At 44.6% G+C, this 16,195-nt stretch overlaps 1 protein-coding gene across 2 annotated transcripts in view; it reads left to right on the forward strand.

The window, feature by feature from the left end:
- The window catches only part of ARHGAP19 (Rho GTPase activating protein 19), a 118,329-nt gene extending 106,305 nt beyond the window's left edge, over positions 1 to 12,024 (forward strand). Inside the window, exons 9-12 of one of the 2 annotated variants that reach the window (XM_033943241.1) lie at positions 50 to 145; positions 8,778 to 8,888; positions 10,392 to 10,469; positions 11,917 to 12,024. In XM_033943241.1, the coding sequence (XP_033799132.1) occupies positions 50 to 145; positions 8,778 to 8,888; positions 10,392 to 10,469; positions 11,917 to 11,973 (342 nt within the window). In that variant the 3' untranslated portion in view covers positions 11,974 to 12,024. The remainder of the gene's footprint in view (positions 1 to 49; positions 146 to 8,777; positions 8,889 to 10,391; positions 10,470 to 11,916) is intronic. The other variant, XM_033943242.1, reaches the window with a different exon arrangement.
- The last annotated feature ends 4,171 nt before the right edge of the window (positions 12,025 to 16,195 follow it).

The following is a 16,195-nucleotide window of genomic DNA, read 5'->3' on the forward strand; positions in this document are numbered from 1 at the left end:
GGTAAATGAACAGTAAAAATGGTGAACTTTTTGTTCTTCTCTTTTTAAGTTTACCAAGCAGCCAAGCGCTGGCACTCCTGTTTCTGACACGCATACGCCTGTAAAGAAGCACGCTCGCTCACGGTCATTCAGCGGGCTCATCAAGGTAAACCCCTCATAAGTTTGGAGTTTCAGCTTTAAAACATAGGATAAGGAAGCCTATGTGAAATTTGCTATCTCTCAAGTGCTACTTTGTGCAGAGCATGTGCTTTAGCATCTCATGATTACTCAGGGAAGGAATGCCAGCACAGTTGGAGGAGTAGACCAGAAGTTTTATGCCAGTGCTTGATAATTTTCTATAATTAGAGTATTATAGCAAAGCTACTTTGATTTTGATAGCATTTAAAGCAATTTGCACACCTGTTCAAGTCTTAAGTCCAGTTGGCATTCATAAGTAATTGTTATCCCAGGACAAGCAGGCAGGTATTCTCACTAGTGGGTGATGTCATCCGACAGAGCCCCGATACGGACGTCTCACAAGCATATTTTGCTTGAAGAAACTCAGAAGTTTCGAGATGCCCGCACCGCGTATGCGCCAGTGCCTTCCCGCCCGATGCTCCGGGCGTGTCTCCTCAGTTCTTTTCTTTCCGCGGAGCTGAGAAGTTTTACTTCAATTCTGCGCTGACTGAATTCCCGTTTTTGCCTTCTAATTGCCGCAATTTTGGGTTTATTTTACTCTTTATCGCGTCTTTTCTTTGTTTTTGTTCTTTAAAAAAAAAAAATTTTTCTTCCGGCAAGACAGCCGGGTCGGCCACGTGGCTCAGGCCCCTCGCCTTCGATCTCGCGGCGGAGCTTTTTCGGCCTATGTCCCGGCCAATCACCGGTTTTAAAAAAGTGTAGCAAGTGCCAGCACGCGATTTCGCTGACGGACCCGCATCGACGCTGCCTGCAGTGTCTTGGTCCAGAACATTTCCCGAAATCGTGCCGGCCTTGTTCTACTCTTACAGCGCGGGCGTTTAAGCGGCGCTGTCTGTTGTGGGAGTCGATGTTCAAGATGGAAGCTGCTAAGGAACCTTCGGCTTCAACTTCATCGGCCGCTTCGCCTGTCCATGCGAAGCCAGCGACTACTCCTGCTACTCCGGGCCTTCTGAAGCCGTTTTCGTTCACTCCGGCTTCGGCCTCGAGTTCGGCGCCGGTGCCTGTCCCCGTCTCCTCGGCTCAGGTACTGCCTTCCACTATTCCTCCCGTGGTCATTAAGGTGCCGAAAGCTTCCAAGCAAAAGCACTCGACCACGAAGGAGCACGAAGACCGTGCTGGAGGACCCCCTTTCGGTGCGGATCCCTCCATATCGGCTTTGCTACGGTCCCTCTTGGAGGCTCAGTTTGTCGAGCTCATGCAAACGATGGGACCCAGGTTAATTGCCTCCATCCAGGGTGACCTCCCGGTCCTGATTCCGGGGGGGGTGGACCGCCCCCTCCTCCTCCTCCTCGCCGGTCGATCTTGCTACTTAGCGAGGAGGAGCGACGTAGGGCGGCCGATCCCTCGAGGCGGGCTTCCTTCAGCGACATGCCTCCTTTGGAGCCCATCACGCCTCCACGCCAACAGGGCGGGAATCCTCCTGTGGGTAATCGAAGCCCTGGGCATAGCAAGTCTCAGGAAGAGTTCTTCCGCACCCCATACCAGGCCTGGGCTGCGTCGCGTGAAGCGTCGACCATTCAGCCTCTTCGATCTACAGCTTCGAGTCCAATTCACTCGCTGGAAGCTTCAGGGGACCATGCGAAGTATCGTCATTCTCGCTCTCCCTCCAGGCACCATGAGTGGCATCGGTCCAGGCATTCATCACGGCACTCCTCACGCCATTCTGAGGTTTCGCCACAGAAGAAGCTGCCACGCCTGGGGTACTCTTCCTCTGACCTGTCTCCCCTGGAGGGACCGGAGTACGAGGAACCGTCTACCTCTTTTTCTCCCTGTCGATCCCAAGTCTCTCTGGATCCTGAGGCCTCAACTTCGTCCAGTCCCTCTCAGAGACCTGTGCTGGCGGACCAGTTGTCTTTTTCTTCTTTGGACACTGGGTCTCAATATTCTAAAGAGTATCTCGACACCATGCACTTGCCTCACCCTCCTGCCGAATCTCTTCGACTGCCTCTCCATAAATTGCTGGATCAGACATTTATGAGATGTTTTGAGAGGCCTTATTCTATTCCTGCAGTCCCGGGCAAATTGGATGCACGATACCGCACAGTCCATCACAAGGGGTTCGAGGGCTCTCAACTCTCTCACCAATCCCTGCTGGTCGAATCCTCCCTCAAGCGATCTCATCCCTCCCAGGTGTGTGCCACCGGGTCGCGAGGGCAGGACGATGGATAAGTTTGGGAGGAGAATCTACCAGAACTCGATGATGGCTTCCCGAGTTCTTAATCATAATTTCTACTTTGCATCTTATCTGGAGTTCTTCTTGCCTGTACTTCGAAAATTTACTCCCTACATCGATTCTCAGGCTCTATTTGAATTCAAGGAAGTGGTAGCCTCGCTTTCCCAGCTTCGCCTCCAGCTTATACAATCCTCGTACGATGCCTTTGAGCTCTCGGCACGTGCTGCTGCATGTTCCGTGGCCATGCGTCGGTTGGCATGGCTTCGGACAATTGACATGGACCCGAACCTCCAGGACAGGCTTGCCAATGTGCCTTGTGCAGGAGCGGATCTGTTTGACGAGTCCATCGAGACGGTGACGAAGAAGCTTTCTGACCATGAAAAGTCTTTTCAATCTATCCTTCGGCCTAAGCCCAAGCCTCAAAAGTCTCGACCTTCTAGACCGCCCTTGATATATCAGCGGCGTTACACTCCGAGGCAGGCTCCAGCTGCGAGACAACCAGCGAAGAGGCAGCCCCCTCAGAAGGCTCAACAGAAACCTCAAACGCCGGCTACACCCAAGGCTACTCAGCCTTTTTGACTCCGTCCCAGGGAGCATAACCGACCTCGTTCTGCATCCCCCTGTTTTTCCTATCAGGGGTCGCCTCCACCATTTTTATCATCGATGGGAGGCTATTACCACCGACCTCTGGGTCCTTTCCATCGTAAGAGAAGGATACTTTCTTCAATTCCATCGGGTCCCTCCGGACCACCCTCCAAGAGAGTATCCTTCCAACTTGACACAGACCGCCCTCCTTCTTCAGGAAGCTCAAGCTTTGCTCCGGCTTCGGGCCATCGAGCCGGTCCCGGTGGACCAGCACAACCGGGGTTTTTACTCCCGGTGCTTCCTCGTCCCGAAGAAGACGGGCGATCTGCGACCCATTCTGGACCTTTGGGTCCTCAACAAGTTTTTGGTCAAGGAGAGGTTTCGCATGCTGACCCTTGCTTCTCTCTACCCCCTCCTCGAGCAAAACGACTGGTTATGCTCTCTGGATCTCAAGGAGGCCTACACTCAAATTCCCATTCATCCGGCCTCCCGCAAGTTCCTCAGATTTCGGGTGGGACATCTGCATCTGCAGTATCGAGTGCTTCCATTCGGCCTGTCCTCGTCTCCCAGAGTCTTCACGAAGTGTCTGGTGGTGGTGGCCGCTGCTCTCTGGAACAGGGGTCTTCAGGTGTTTCCCTATCTCGACGACTGGCTCATCAAGGCCCCCTCAGCTCCAGAGGTCATTGCGGCGACCCTGGCTACAATTTGCTTCCTGCAAAGTTTAGGCTTCGAGATCAACTTTCCCAAATCTCATCTACAGCCTACCCAGTGTCTTCCCTTCATCGGGGCGGCCCTGGACACCATTCAACTTCGAGCATACCTTCCTCCTCAGCGCCTGGATGCTCTTCTTCATCTTTGCCAGTCTGTGTCTTCTCGCCAGTCCATCTCAGCGAGACACATGATGGTCCTCCTGGGCCACATGGCCTCTACAGTTCATGTGACGCCTTTTGCCAGACTCCATCTCAGAATTCCTCAGTGGACCCTGGCTTCTCAATGGACTCAGGTGTCGGACCCGTTGACTCGACACATCATAGTCACTCCTGCTCTTCAGCAGTCTCTACTTTGGTGGATGACCTCTTCGAATCTATCCAGAGGTTTGCTGTTTCACACTCCTCCCCACCAGAAGGTTCTCACAACCGATTCCTCGACCTATGCCTGGGGGGCTCATCTGGATGGGCTTCACACTCAGGGATTCTGGACCAGTGCGGACCGACTCAATCAAATCAATCTTCTGGAGCTCAGAGCCATCCTCTATGCTCTGTAGGCTTTTCAACATCTGCTTCACGACATGGTGGTCCTCATTCGCACAGACAACCAGGTCGCCATGTATTATATAAACAAGCAAGGGGGCACGGGCTCGTCCTCCCTCTGCCAGGAAGCTCTCAGAGTCTGGGATTGGGCGGTTCGCCACAACGCCTTCCTCAAGGCTGTCTACATTCAGGGGAAGGGCAACGTCTTGGCAGACAACTTGAGTCGTCTCCTCCAGCCTCACGAATGGACTCTCCATTCCGACCCCCTTCATCAGATATTTGCACAATGGGGGACGCCTCAGATAGACCTCTTTGCGGCTCCCCACAACTTCAAACTACCTCAGTTTTGTTCCAGGATTTACACTCCTCATCGCCTCGAGGCAGATGCCTTTCTGCTGGACTGGGGGAATCGCTTTCTCTATGCGTTTCCTCCATTTCCTCTCATTCAAAAGACTCTGGTCAAATTGAAATCCGACCTGGCCACCATGATTCTGATAGCTCCTCGGTGGCCCAGGCAACCTTGGTTCTCCCTTCTACTTCAACTCAGCAGCAGGGAGCCGGTCCTTCTTCCAGTGTTTCCTTCACTACTTACTCAACATCAAGGATCACTGCTTCATCCCAACCTGCAGTCTCTCCACCTGACAGCTTGGTTCCTCTCAACGTAACTCCTCACCAGTTTTCCCAGGCGGTGAGGGATGTCTTGGAAGCTTCCAGGAAGCCTGCTACTCGTCAATGCTACTCCCAGAAGTGGACTAGATTTTCTTCCTGGTGTGTTTCCAATTCCAAGGAACCTCAGCGAGCCTCCCTATCCTCTGTATTGGACTATCTTCTACACCTGTCTCAGTCTGGCCTCAAGTCTACATCTATTCGAGTCCACCTGAGTGCTATTGCGGAAACCTCTCTCTGCTCATCCTGTGGTTTCCAGATTTATGAAAGGACTTTTCCATGTCAATCCTCCTCTCAAACCTCCTCCTGTGGTTTGGGATCTCAATGTTGTCCTTTCTCAGCTTATGAAACCTCCTTTTGAGCCTCTCAATAAGGCTCCTCTTAAGTTTCTCACCTGGAAAGTGGTTTTTCTGGTGGCCCTCACTTCTGCTCGCAGGGTCAGTGAGCTTCAGGCCTTAGTAGCGGATCCACCTTTCACAGTATTTTATCATGACATGGTGGTCCTTCGCACTCATCCGAAATTCCTGCCTAAAGTGGTCTCTGAATTTCATCTCAACCAATCCATAGTGCTCCCTGTGTTTTTTCCAAAGCCTCATTCTCATCCTGGAGAATCAGCTCTTCACACTCTGAACTGTAAACGTGCTTTGGCTTTCTACCTGGATCGCACCAAACCACACAGAACTGTTCCTCAACTTTTCGTCTCCTTTGATCCAAACAAGTTGGGACGACCTGTATCGAAGCGCACCATCTCCAACTGGATGGCGGCTTGTATCTCTTTCTGCTATGCCCAGGCTGGATTACCCCTTCCCTGTAAGGTCACAGCCCATAGGGTCAGAGCAATGGCAGCCTCTGTAGCCTTCCTCAGATCGACACCGATTGAGGAGATTTGTAAGGCTGCTACTTGGTCCTCAGTTCATACATTCACCTCTCATTATTGTCTGGATACTTTTTCCAGACGGGATGGACAGTTTGGCCAAACAGTATTACAAAATTTATTCTCCTAAGTTGCCAACTCTCCCACCCATTGAGATTAGCTTGGAGGTCACCCACTAGTGAGAATACCTGCCTGCTTGTCCTGGGATAAAGCAATGTTACTTACCGTAACAGTTGTTATCCAGGGACAGCAAGCAGCTATTCTCACGTCCCACCCACCTCCCCTGGGTTGGCTTCTCGGCTAGCTACCTGAACTGAGGAGACACGCCCGGAGCATCGGGCGGGAAGGCACTGGCGCATGCGCGGTGCGGGCATCTCGAAACTTCTGAGTTTCTTCAAGCAAAATATGCTTGTGAGATGTCCGTATCGGGGCTCTGTCGGATGACATCACCCACTAGTGAGAATAGCTGCCTGCTGTCCCTGGATAACAACTGTTATGGTAAGTAACATTGCTATTTTTACTAGCTGAGCTGTTGGTCTAGAAAATTAACAGAAATCTAGATTTTTTTTTTTTAATCTTTATTCATTTTCAAATCGAACAACAAGGGCACAAAAATACATCATACAAGTAATTCCAATATAGCACTATAATATCTAACACATAAAATCTAGTAGTGTAATAACCCCCACCCACCCTTCATCACATTTTCAACTGAAATAGAATATACACATGTTATATAACATATTATAACAAATCTTATAAAATTACTCCCCAACTCCACCCTCCCCCTTGAGTGTGCTAAATACAGCTAAGAAAGAAAAGGAAAAGAAAAGAATTGATCACTATTCATCGCAATATTTTGCCAATGGCCCCCATATCTTTACAAAGTTATTATATGTCCCTTTTTGTATCGCTATTGCTCTTTCCATCTTAAAAATATGGCATAATGAATTCCACCAGAATATATGATTAAGATTCTTGTAGTTTTTCCAATTATTGGTAATATGTTGAATGGGAACCCCTGTCATAACTAATAAAAGTTTGCTATTATATGACGATATTTGACTCTTCTTTCTCATAGCCATTCTGAATAAAACAGTATCATAGGAAAGTGCAACATGGTTTTCCAATAAAGAGTTTATTTGAGACCAGATTGAATTCCAAAATAGCTTGATATAGGGACAATAATAAAGTAGATGATCTAATGTCCCTGGTTCCAGATTACAGTGCCAGCATTTATTGGACTTGGAACTATCTAATTTTTGTAAACGAATAGGGGTCCAAAACGCTCTATGTAACAAAAAGAATCAAGTTTGCCTCATAGATGCAAACCAATATGCAAGACCAAATTCGTGGCCATTGAGATGCAGAAATCTCAATGCTCCAAATGTCTCTAAGACCACATTTTGGTTTTTTATTCAAGTATTCAGATAATAATTTATGCCACAATGCGGCTTGATGTCCTAGGAAGTCTGCTTGGAAGCTTAGGAACTCTAGACTATATTGATTATTAAGATTCTTCCATTCAGGGAACCCCACCTGAATAGCCTGCTTCAACTGCGACCACTTAAAACTTTGTGATTTATTAAGACCAAATCTATGTTGCAGTTGTGAAAATTCAAGCAGTTTACCATCTGAAATAACATCATTCAGAGTTCAAATGCCTGCAATGATCCAGTTCTTCCAAATGATTTGAAATCCACCGATTTATCCATAATGATTGATTAGTTGATTTATTAATTGGAATAGGTGTTAAGTTACTAATATATCTCAACGTTTTCCAAGTATCCATTAAAATTTTATTCTCTTTATATTTCCTAGGCATATTAATACTTGGCACGTGAACTAAATTTAAAGGGAACAAGAGGCGCCATTCTAAATACAACCAATCCGGGGCATTGTCTATGAGTTCTGGGAGGATCCAATACATACCCTGACGTGATGGTACCTATAAAAATTTGGAAAATTTACCCTGCCCTCCTCAATTGGCTTTTGCAAGGATACTAAAGCAATTCTAGGCATTTTACCAAGCCAAAGAAACCATTTAGCTTTTTATAAAAGGACCCTTGGTATCATACTCATTTGATAACAAACCACAGGCAAAATCATCATTTTAATAGTTTGAACTCTCCCCCACCAAGAAAGATGTAAAGGATTCTATTGCTCACATAACTCCGTAACTCTTTTTAGTACAAATTTTTCATTCCTTTTACTGTGTCATCAATTGTATTTTTAATTTGAATACCTAAATATTTAAATCCATCCTCTTTCCATATCTAGAAATCTAGATCTAATCTGTAGAATGTACCAGTTAAATGACGTGAAACCCTAATGCACACTCTGCATAGCTGCGTTTTAGGTTGCAGAACAATTAGGTAACACAGATTTTGCCAGAAAAGACAGCAAGTTTAGTTCCCTTTCACAATAAAAAAATATTGAAAGTTTTTGTAATACAACAACAAATAAAACTCCAAAATAAGAACTATTTAAAACAAACCAGAGAAAATAATTCTTCACACAATGGGTAATTAAACTCTGGAATTCGTTGCCAGAGAATGTGTTGAAATCAGTTATCTTAAGAGGGTTTTTTAAAAATGTTTGGATAATTTCCTAAAAGAGAAGGCTTTAGGCCATTATTGAGATGGCTTAGGGAAATTCACTGTTTATTCCTAGGATAAGCAACATAAAATCTGTTTTACTACTTGGAATCTGGATTAGCCACTGTTGGAAACAGGATACTGGGTTTGATGGACCTTCAGTCTGTCCCAGTATGGCAATGCTTATGTTTTTATAGGAGTTAAAACAGTGACAAGCATGGGCCAAAAACAAAAGCATATTAGATAGGGAAAGCTGGATAAAAATTGCAGATTGATAAAACAACAGAGTGGAAGAAACAAATGGCCAGATTAAATACTTTATCATGTTCATTTCTATCTATCAAATTGTTGGTTCATAAGCTTGTTGTGTGGTGTTGCCATATAAATGCTAGTCTCATACACATACTTCATTTCCTTTGATATTTACCAGTTTTTGCTTTCTTTTCCTGATCTAGCGCAAGGTTTTGGGGAATCAGATAATTCTGGAAAAGAAACCCAGAAATGTGGCTTCAGAATCTTCAGCAACTGGAGAACCAGAAGATGCTAGCAAGGAAAACTTGCACCTGGTAAGTGCTTGCTACACCTGGTAAACTCACAATCTTTCCTCCACCCGCAATTGATATACCTATTTCAAACACACAGTCCAAAATTCAGTTACAGATTGTTTCACTATCTGTAACAAGAGCATCTTGTTTTGCCCACCAAGTGCAGAGATTTGTTTCCCCCTTTTAATTTGAAAATAGCTGTAGTTATAAGTACTATTTCTAGTGTAATGTGTTTAGTGGTCCTGAACACTAGTGTTTTGCATCTGAACCCGCAAGTTGCTTGCAGAATTCTGTCAATCATCTTTGAACTCCACTTCCTTCCCAGGGTGCTGCTCCTGCCCCCTCTGTTTTTTTTATGCGAGCAAGTTGCTCAGAAGTGTTTCTACTCTGGTCTGCGGTTTTATTATTTTCGGGTATTTTTTTTATAAGTGTTTAGTTGAAGGCTCAGTGCCCAAGGGTTCCCACTTGTTGGGACCTCTGCCTGGGAGAAGATGCAGACGCATGCTGAAGAAGTCTACTGCTAGCAGGATAAGCCCTTGAGGACACCTAGCTAGCCAGCCTGCTCTCCCTGCCGGCTCAGCTGATTGACAAGCAGGGAAAGCAGCAGAAGGAAAAGTTCCCCCTCCCACTGATTTCCCCCACCCCTCCTCTTGCCTGCCATTGCCTGACCCTCCTACAGCCTTTTCAAGATCGGCAGGAGGGATGTCCACTCCCTCCTTCCTCGGTTGCTGCTGTCTGGACCCCACACATATACCCTTGCCTTGTCAGGAGGGATGCCCACTCCCTCCTGTCGACAGACCGCCGGGGTCCCCCAACAACCCCCCATACCTTAAAGATGAAGGAAGGCAGGAGAGATGACTGTTCCCTCTGGCTGGCAGGCCCGCCTCTTCAAAATTGATGGGCCTTCCCAGTGCATCCTGGGATGCACTGGGAGGGGCCTAAGGCTCTGATTGGCCCTGGTGCCTAAGGCCTCTTCTATGGGAGAGCTCAGACACTACCAGAAAATTTTGTCCGCAAATGTAGTACAACGAGGTTAGAGAATTGCCTGGAGTGCTTGTTTTCATATTAATGGCCCTGTCATACTTTCATCTTAATAATAATGACCTCATTGTACTACATTTTCATAGTACAATTGGAATCTGCTAGGAAGCATGGAAAAGAGCACGGTGAGGTGTTCTGAGAATCAGCCGGTTAAATACTTGAACATTAAACCGGCTAGGATTGGTTTAGCATCCATTGTTTAATGCATGATAAGTTTTAAGAATCTAGCCCTTAGTCTTCACTGATAAGTTCCAGCAAGTTTTGGAAAAGTGTGCTATGTTGGCACATCAGATGTTACTTATCTTTGTAACTTATGAACTGTGTTTTTATTCCAATGTTATTTTTTATTTTTACAGCTAACAGAGCAGGCCCCTTCCTCTTTCCATATCAATAACAGGATAGTAAAATTTGTAAACCATCTTGATTTGCCTGACCTACCCTAGTAGAGAAACTTGTAATGTCATTGTTTTTGTCTATTTACAGAGATCCCAAGAATCTTCAGCAGCCTACATGACATGTAAAAGTCTAAAATTTTCAGAGGATGGCCATAGTAGGAAAGAGGTAGGAAATTTCAAAAATAATTTTTATGACACACAGAATTATAAAATCCTATTGCACAAATTTTGACATTGTTATTTGTGAATTAAGTAGCTATTGGGAAAAATTATAACTTCTCACTTTCATTACTTAATTTATTTGATATGCTTCTAGACATCAGAACAGAAAAAGAATAAAGGGGGCTCATAATTGAAACAGAAATATGTCTAAAATCCCACCCAAATCGGCACTTGGACGACCTTAATGACAGGTCGTCCAAGTGCCGATAATCAAAACGGGTTTTAGAATATCTAAAAACAGGCCTTTTCAGTGCCGCTGTATGCCCAAAGCTGAAAGTAGTGTTTTAGTAGGAGTGGTGAGGGCAAGATTTGGCCTTGGGTGTCTGAGCCAATTGGGGCCTTAGGCTCCTCCCCATGCATCACGTGGTACACTGAGGAGGGAAGATCCATCATTTTCCACATGCTGGGAATTGGAGCTGGAGAGACCATGCTTCCCTCCCAAGGGGAGGGGCCTTAGGCTCCTCCCTCTGTATCCCAAGTGATGCATGAGGAGGGGTCTAAGGTCTGACGTTTGAGCAAATCAGGACTTCAAGCCCTCCCCATGAATCACATGGAATACACAAAATATCTGCCATTGAAAAAAAACCAGGCAGACCTGTCGGTAACACAGTTACCAGTCGTTTTTTTCCGATAGTTAAAACCCCTCTTTTATGTTTTTGCATAGCCAAGCGATGTTAGTGCATCAAACATTTGGCTACTTTGCACAGGGTTTTAGCTAATTTGTATGGCCGGAGCGGAAAATGGGCAATCGAGGGGAAAAACACGCAGTGAGCTGTTTTGTGCATCGAGTCAGTAAAAGCAATCGTCGCTAAAGCTCTTATGCATGTAGCTTCTAATTAGTGCCAATTAACACCAGTTATAGGTTGTTTATTGTATGCTGTTATTTTATAATAATCTGCCGTGTTCTGTTTGTGGATGTATGTCATATTTTGTTTTAATTATATGTGTATTGTTATCCGCATAGATGTTTGATATGCGGGCTATAAGTGTAATAAATAAATAAATTGTTAAGGCCATTTAACAATTAAGTATTAAGTTATGTGCATAACTGGCAATATTTTATAATTTACGTGTATAACTTTATGCACTAAGCATTACATTGTGAATTAGCATCATTTTGTTTAAAGATCAGAAACCATTCAGTGCGACATGTATGTACTAACAAGGGAAATCAGGAAGTAAGCAAAAAGCTTTTCACATCACTGTAAATGTTTGAGAGATTTTTTTTTTTGTTACTGTTATTGTGAGAAAAATACAGAAATCTACAAAGAAAGACAATCTGAGCAATCTCTTATGCATTTCTGCATAAACTCCCTCTTGTGCATACAGTTTTCAGGCCAGCTATTTTAAATTGTATTAGTTGTTAATGCATTTTCTTTGTTCTAACACAGGAATCTTGTAAGTGGATAAGGAGCCTTCTGCCTTCTAACTTTGAGACATCTATATAGAGAATCCATATATCCTCAGTCTACAACAAAAACCTTTGTTTAAAATCTGTGGAAAAAAAATCTCTTACAATTGAAACTGTGACAAACCTAATACTACTAGGAAACCCAAAGGATACCTCTTAACATTACTCACTGGAATGTACTTTTGTAGTACCATGGACTTCTACTTTTTGTTTTTAATAACGATATTCCTTCACCAGCAAGCTGTGTGGTTCAGAGCCTGTGGAACTGAGAGCAACTAGAAAGCTATTTATAGATTGTGTGGGTTTCAAATAGCAGATCTTACCAAGTTTTCATGGGAGTTTATATTCTTCCTTTTTAAAAATTTTATGTTTTACTTTTCACTGCTAACAAAGAACACTTTTAGGGTTTTTTTTATTTTGGCATGTATTGAAGAAGCACCATATTAATAAAACTGGTGAAAACTATGATGAAATGCATTAGCTTAATTGTATAGGCATGTACAATTTAAGGGGAAAATAACTTCTTAAAAGCATCTCTCCAGACTGACACAGCTCACTGATGGGAAATAGCTCACCATGACCAGCAGGTGGAGTCTGAGACATAAACTTTTGGCTGTAGAACAAGTGGCTGTGCAGTTCCAAATACACTCCGTCTGCTCTCAATCTCCAGCAGGTGGAGGTGGTAAGCCAGTGTAGTCTTCCCTGGTTTAGTTTAGGGCTGTTGAATTTGTTTAGTGGCCTTCTGGTCCCCATCTCTGGTGCTGGACTGAGCTTGGGGAGACCCTTTTGGGGGTCCATCCAACCTCTGGAGTGTCACACTCGATGGGTTGAGTCCCTCCCCCCCCCATTTCCCCCACATCCCTGAAATTTTTTCTGTAGAGGTGCCTCGGCTGTAAGCCTTGCCATCGATACCGGCAAGGCATATGGCTTAGAGAGCCATGGGGTCTGTTCAAATAAAGTTAAAAAAAAAAATCCTGAGGCAGTGTCAGTCTGAAGGGAAGCCTTCAATTGATTTAATTGCTAGCTGGCACTTTTTCTTTTAGCTTGGTTGCATATTGTGCAATGAACACTTTTAAAAATAAAAAGTGCTTTGCGCTCCATACACGAGGTTGATGCGGCCGGCCTGTGTTCGCGGTGCGCCAGCTGCCGCAAAGGCGAAGCCTCGTTGGCTTCGGGTGCCGGCGATCAGGGTTCCTGTTCGCAAGTGCCTCGCACATCAGCAGCAGGCAGTGGGGAAGCCCGGGCTTTCCTTACCGCCCACAAAGGAATTTCCTGAGCCACCAACGGTCAGGGAAATAAGGTTACCCTTACTGCTGATGGTGCTGGGGATTACCTTACTGCTGCTAGCTTGCCTGCTTTAGCGGCTAGGACGGTTCAGGCCTCTTTGCCGCTGCAGGCCTCAGGAGTTTTTTCAGCAGGTTTTGTGCCAGTTTTGGCAGGAAGCTCCTCCATTTTGTCTGCAGCCTCAGGTGACCTTCCCCGTGGAGTACGTTTATTTCTGCTGTATCTCGTGTTTTTGATAGGTATGGGGAGATTATAAGAACAGCGGCCTTTGGCTCAGCTGGCGAGCTGTGGGGACGTTTCTGAAGATCCTTCTCCTAATCAAGTTCCAACAGTATTTGCTCTGTTTGTTGTTCCTTCTGTGGGGAGTATTGTTGCTGTTATAATTCACATTTATTAGTTTTTTAGTTCTGCTTGGCTATTCGGCAGACTGAGTGTACTTGGAACACAGCCCACATGTATTACAGCCAAAAGTTTGTCTCAGTCTCCATCTGCTGGTTATGGTGAGCTATTGCCCATCAGTGAGCTGTGCCAGTCTGGAGAGCCTAAAAGAAAGAAAATTAGCAGGTAATAACCTAATTTTCCTTTTGTATGTTTTGCATAATTCTATTGTTTTGAATGTTGTGAACAGTCTGACCCTCGGGGTTGGGAGGGGGCTGAATGACATTGCAATACTCTTAGAATAGCACTTCCACCTAAAACATTTTATTCTGCTGTTTTAATGCTGCTTTTATATTGTTGAACTCTTCAACAGATTGCAGGGATTGAGTGTAAATTGAGGGTAATTTTCAAAAGGATTTCCTGAGATAAATGAGAGTTTGACCATGAAAAAATGTATTAAAATTGTTCCTTCATCAATCTCAGTGGGTAAAAACAGTACGTATATTTTACCTACCTGTAAGGCAGAGCAGAGGGATAGTATGGAAAGAAAAGTACACGTATGGGGTTCTCATGAAAACCTACATAGTTTTGCTATGTAAGTTTAAGCCTGCTTCAAGTCTCTTTGACAGATGGCCTCATTTTCAAAGGGAAACCCTTAGTTAGGGTTTTTCTTTAAAAATGTGTTTGAAGTTCTGTGGGGATATTATCCATATGGACCTGCGAGTCCTGTGGCCAGTGTAAAACATGTCTGCTTTGTGTTTCTCCGGCTGCTTGGTTCTTCAATGAAATGATTATACTGAATATATAACATCCTAGTGGTTCCTGTAATGTTGATCATAAATGACTACTTTTCTGTTTTAAGCAGAAAAGGGGATATATTTAATGATTCTAAGAATAAGTGCTAAAAGTTTCCCACCCTGATGATGGGGCTCTTTCTCTGTTTATTTAGTATGAAAGTCTTGATCATTTCAGTTCTAATGATACTAGAAGAATAACAATGCAGTTGTATGTCTGTTCGTTAGTAATTGAAAAGAAATTGGAGTGCATTTCAAAATTATTTTCCTTTTGTAAAGTTTGAAAGCAATACTACGATATCTCTATTTCATCACCAAATAGTGTTAAATATTAGGCAGGTGAAGATATTGAAACATATTAGTCTGTAATAGGGTGTTTGTCAGCGTTTCAGGTACTCTAACCTCTTGCTAGACCTTTATAGAAAGCTCCATACTTGATGATAAGTAGTGGTTTGAACATGACTGCCAGAAACGGGCATTGAAACTGCAATAATTTGATTTCAAATACAGTGGTGCCTCGCATAACGGACGCCTCGTACAGCGAACGCTGCGCATAACGAACTTTTTGTCTTGCTCCCTATAACGAACTTCGTTTCACACAACGAAGTCGCCCGAGGGGCCCGGGGGGGGGGGGGGCGGAACTACTCTCGCCGCTTTCTAATGTGAGCCGGGAACAGCAGCACCCTCCTGTCTGAATGCAGTGTTCCATCATCTCCCTCCACCTTACCTTAAAAACCGAGTTTTCCGGCTTTCTTTTTCGGCCAGCCACACACTTTCAAAGAGCAGCACATGCACGCATGCTCTGTTGTTCAATCTTCTCCTCTGACGCAACCGGAAACCGGAAGTTGCAGGAGAGAGAACATTGATCAACTCCAGCAGCTGCGCGTGCACAGCTTTTTGAGATCGTGCGGCTGGGTGAGGGAGAAGGCTGGCAGGCTCTGCATGTGAGGTGAGGTGGAGGGAGGGAAATGTAGGGCTGCAGAACGAATTATTTTGTTTTACAGGTATTCTTATGGGACAACAGGGCTGCAGAACGAATTATTTTGTTTTACAGGTATTCTTATGGGAAAACGCGTTTCACACAACGAACGTTTCACATAACAAACTTGCTCCTGGAACGGATTAAGTTCGTTGTGTGAGGCACCACTGTATATCCACAGAACAGTGTATAGAACTGTTATTTGAGCTCTCTTGATGAGCCATTTTAATATGGCCCAGTTTGGAATCTGAGCTTTATTGAAAAAAGAACTTATACTGCTTTTACCTATGGAAATGAGCTTTGATGCGTAAGGTCCTTTGTTGCTTTAAGCTCAGTGATTTAATTGCTATATACTGTATTCTGGGAGCACTGACTATTACATGACAAATACAGTTCTTGGTTTTGAATAGACGTACAGGCACAAATGCGCTTTATAATGGTGGTAGTATGTATGTGAGAGCAGCTAATTGAGATTGCACATATTGTGAATTTCCTTGAGAACATGCAGTTCCCGAAGCATATATCTCACCCTTTCTCCTTGGGATTTGTGCTTCTCTATTTCTCTTCAGAAATTGGATCCTTTTGAAAAGAATAGCCCAATAAAGATCTTAAGTCAGGGACGGAGATCCTCTGATCCTTAAGGCATTATACCTCACTGATACCAGCAGGTAGAGACTGAGATCAAACTTGTATATCAGTATAGCTTCCCCTCTACTGATCCAGTCTTCCTCAGTCTCCGGTAGCAGAGTGGTAGGCTAATTTCGGCTCCCCTCTTAGCACTGTTGGATTTTTGTGTTTGGACTCCTGGTTCCCCTTTTTTGTGC

This window comes from Geotrypetes seraphini, chromosome 4, assembly GCF_902459505.1.
Source record: "Geotrypetes seraphini chromosome 4, aGeoSer1.1, whole genome shotgun sequence".
NCBI lineage: Eukaryota > Metazoa > Chordata > Amphibia > Gymnophiona > Dermophiidae > Geotrypetes > Geotrypetes seraphini.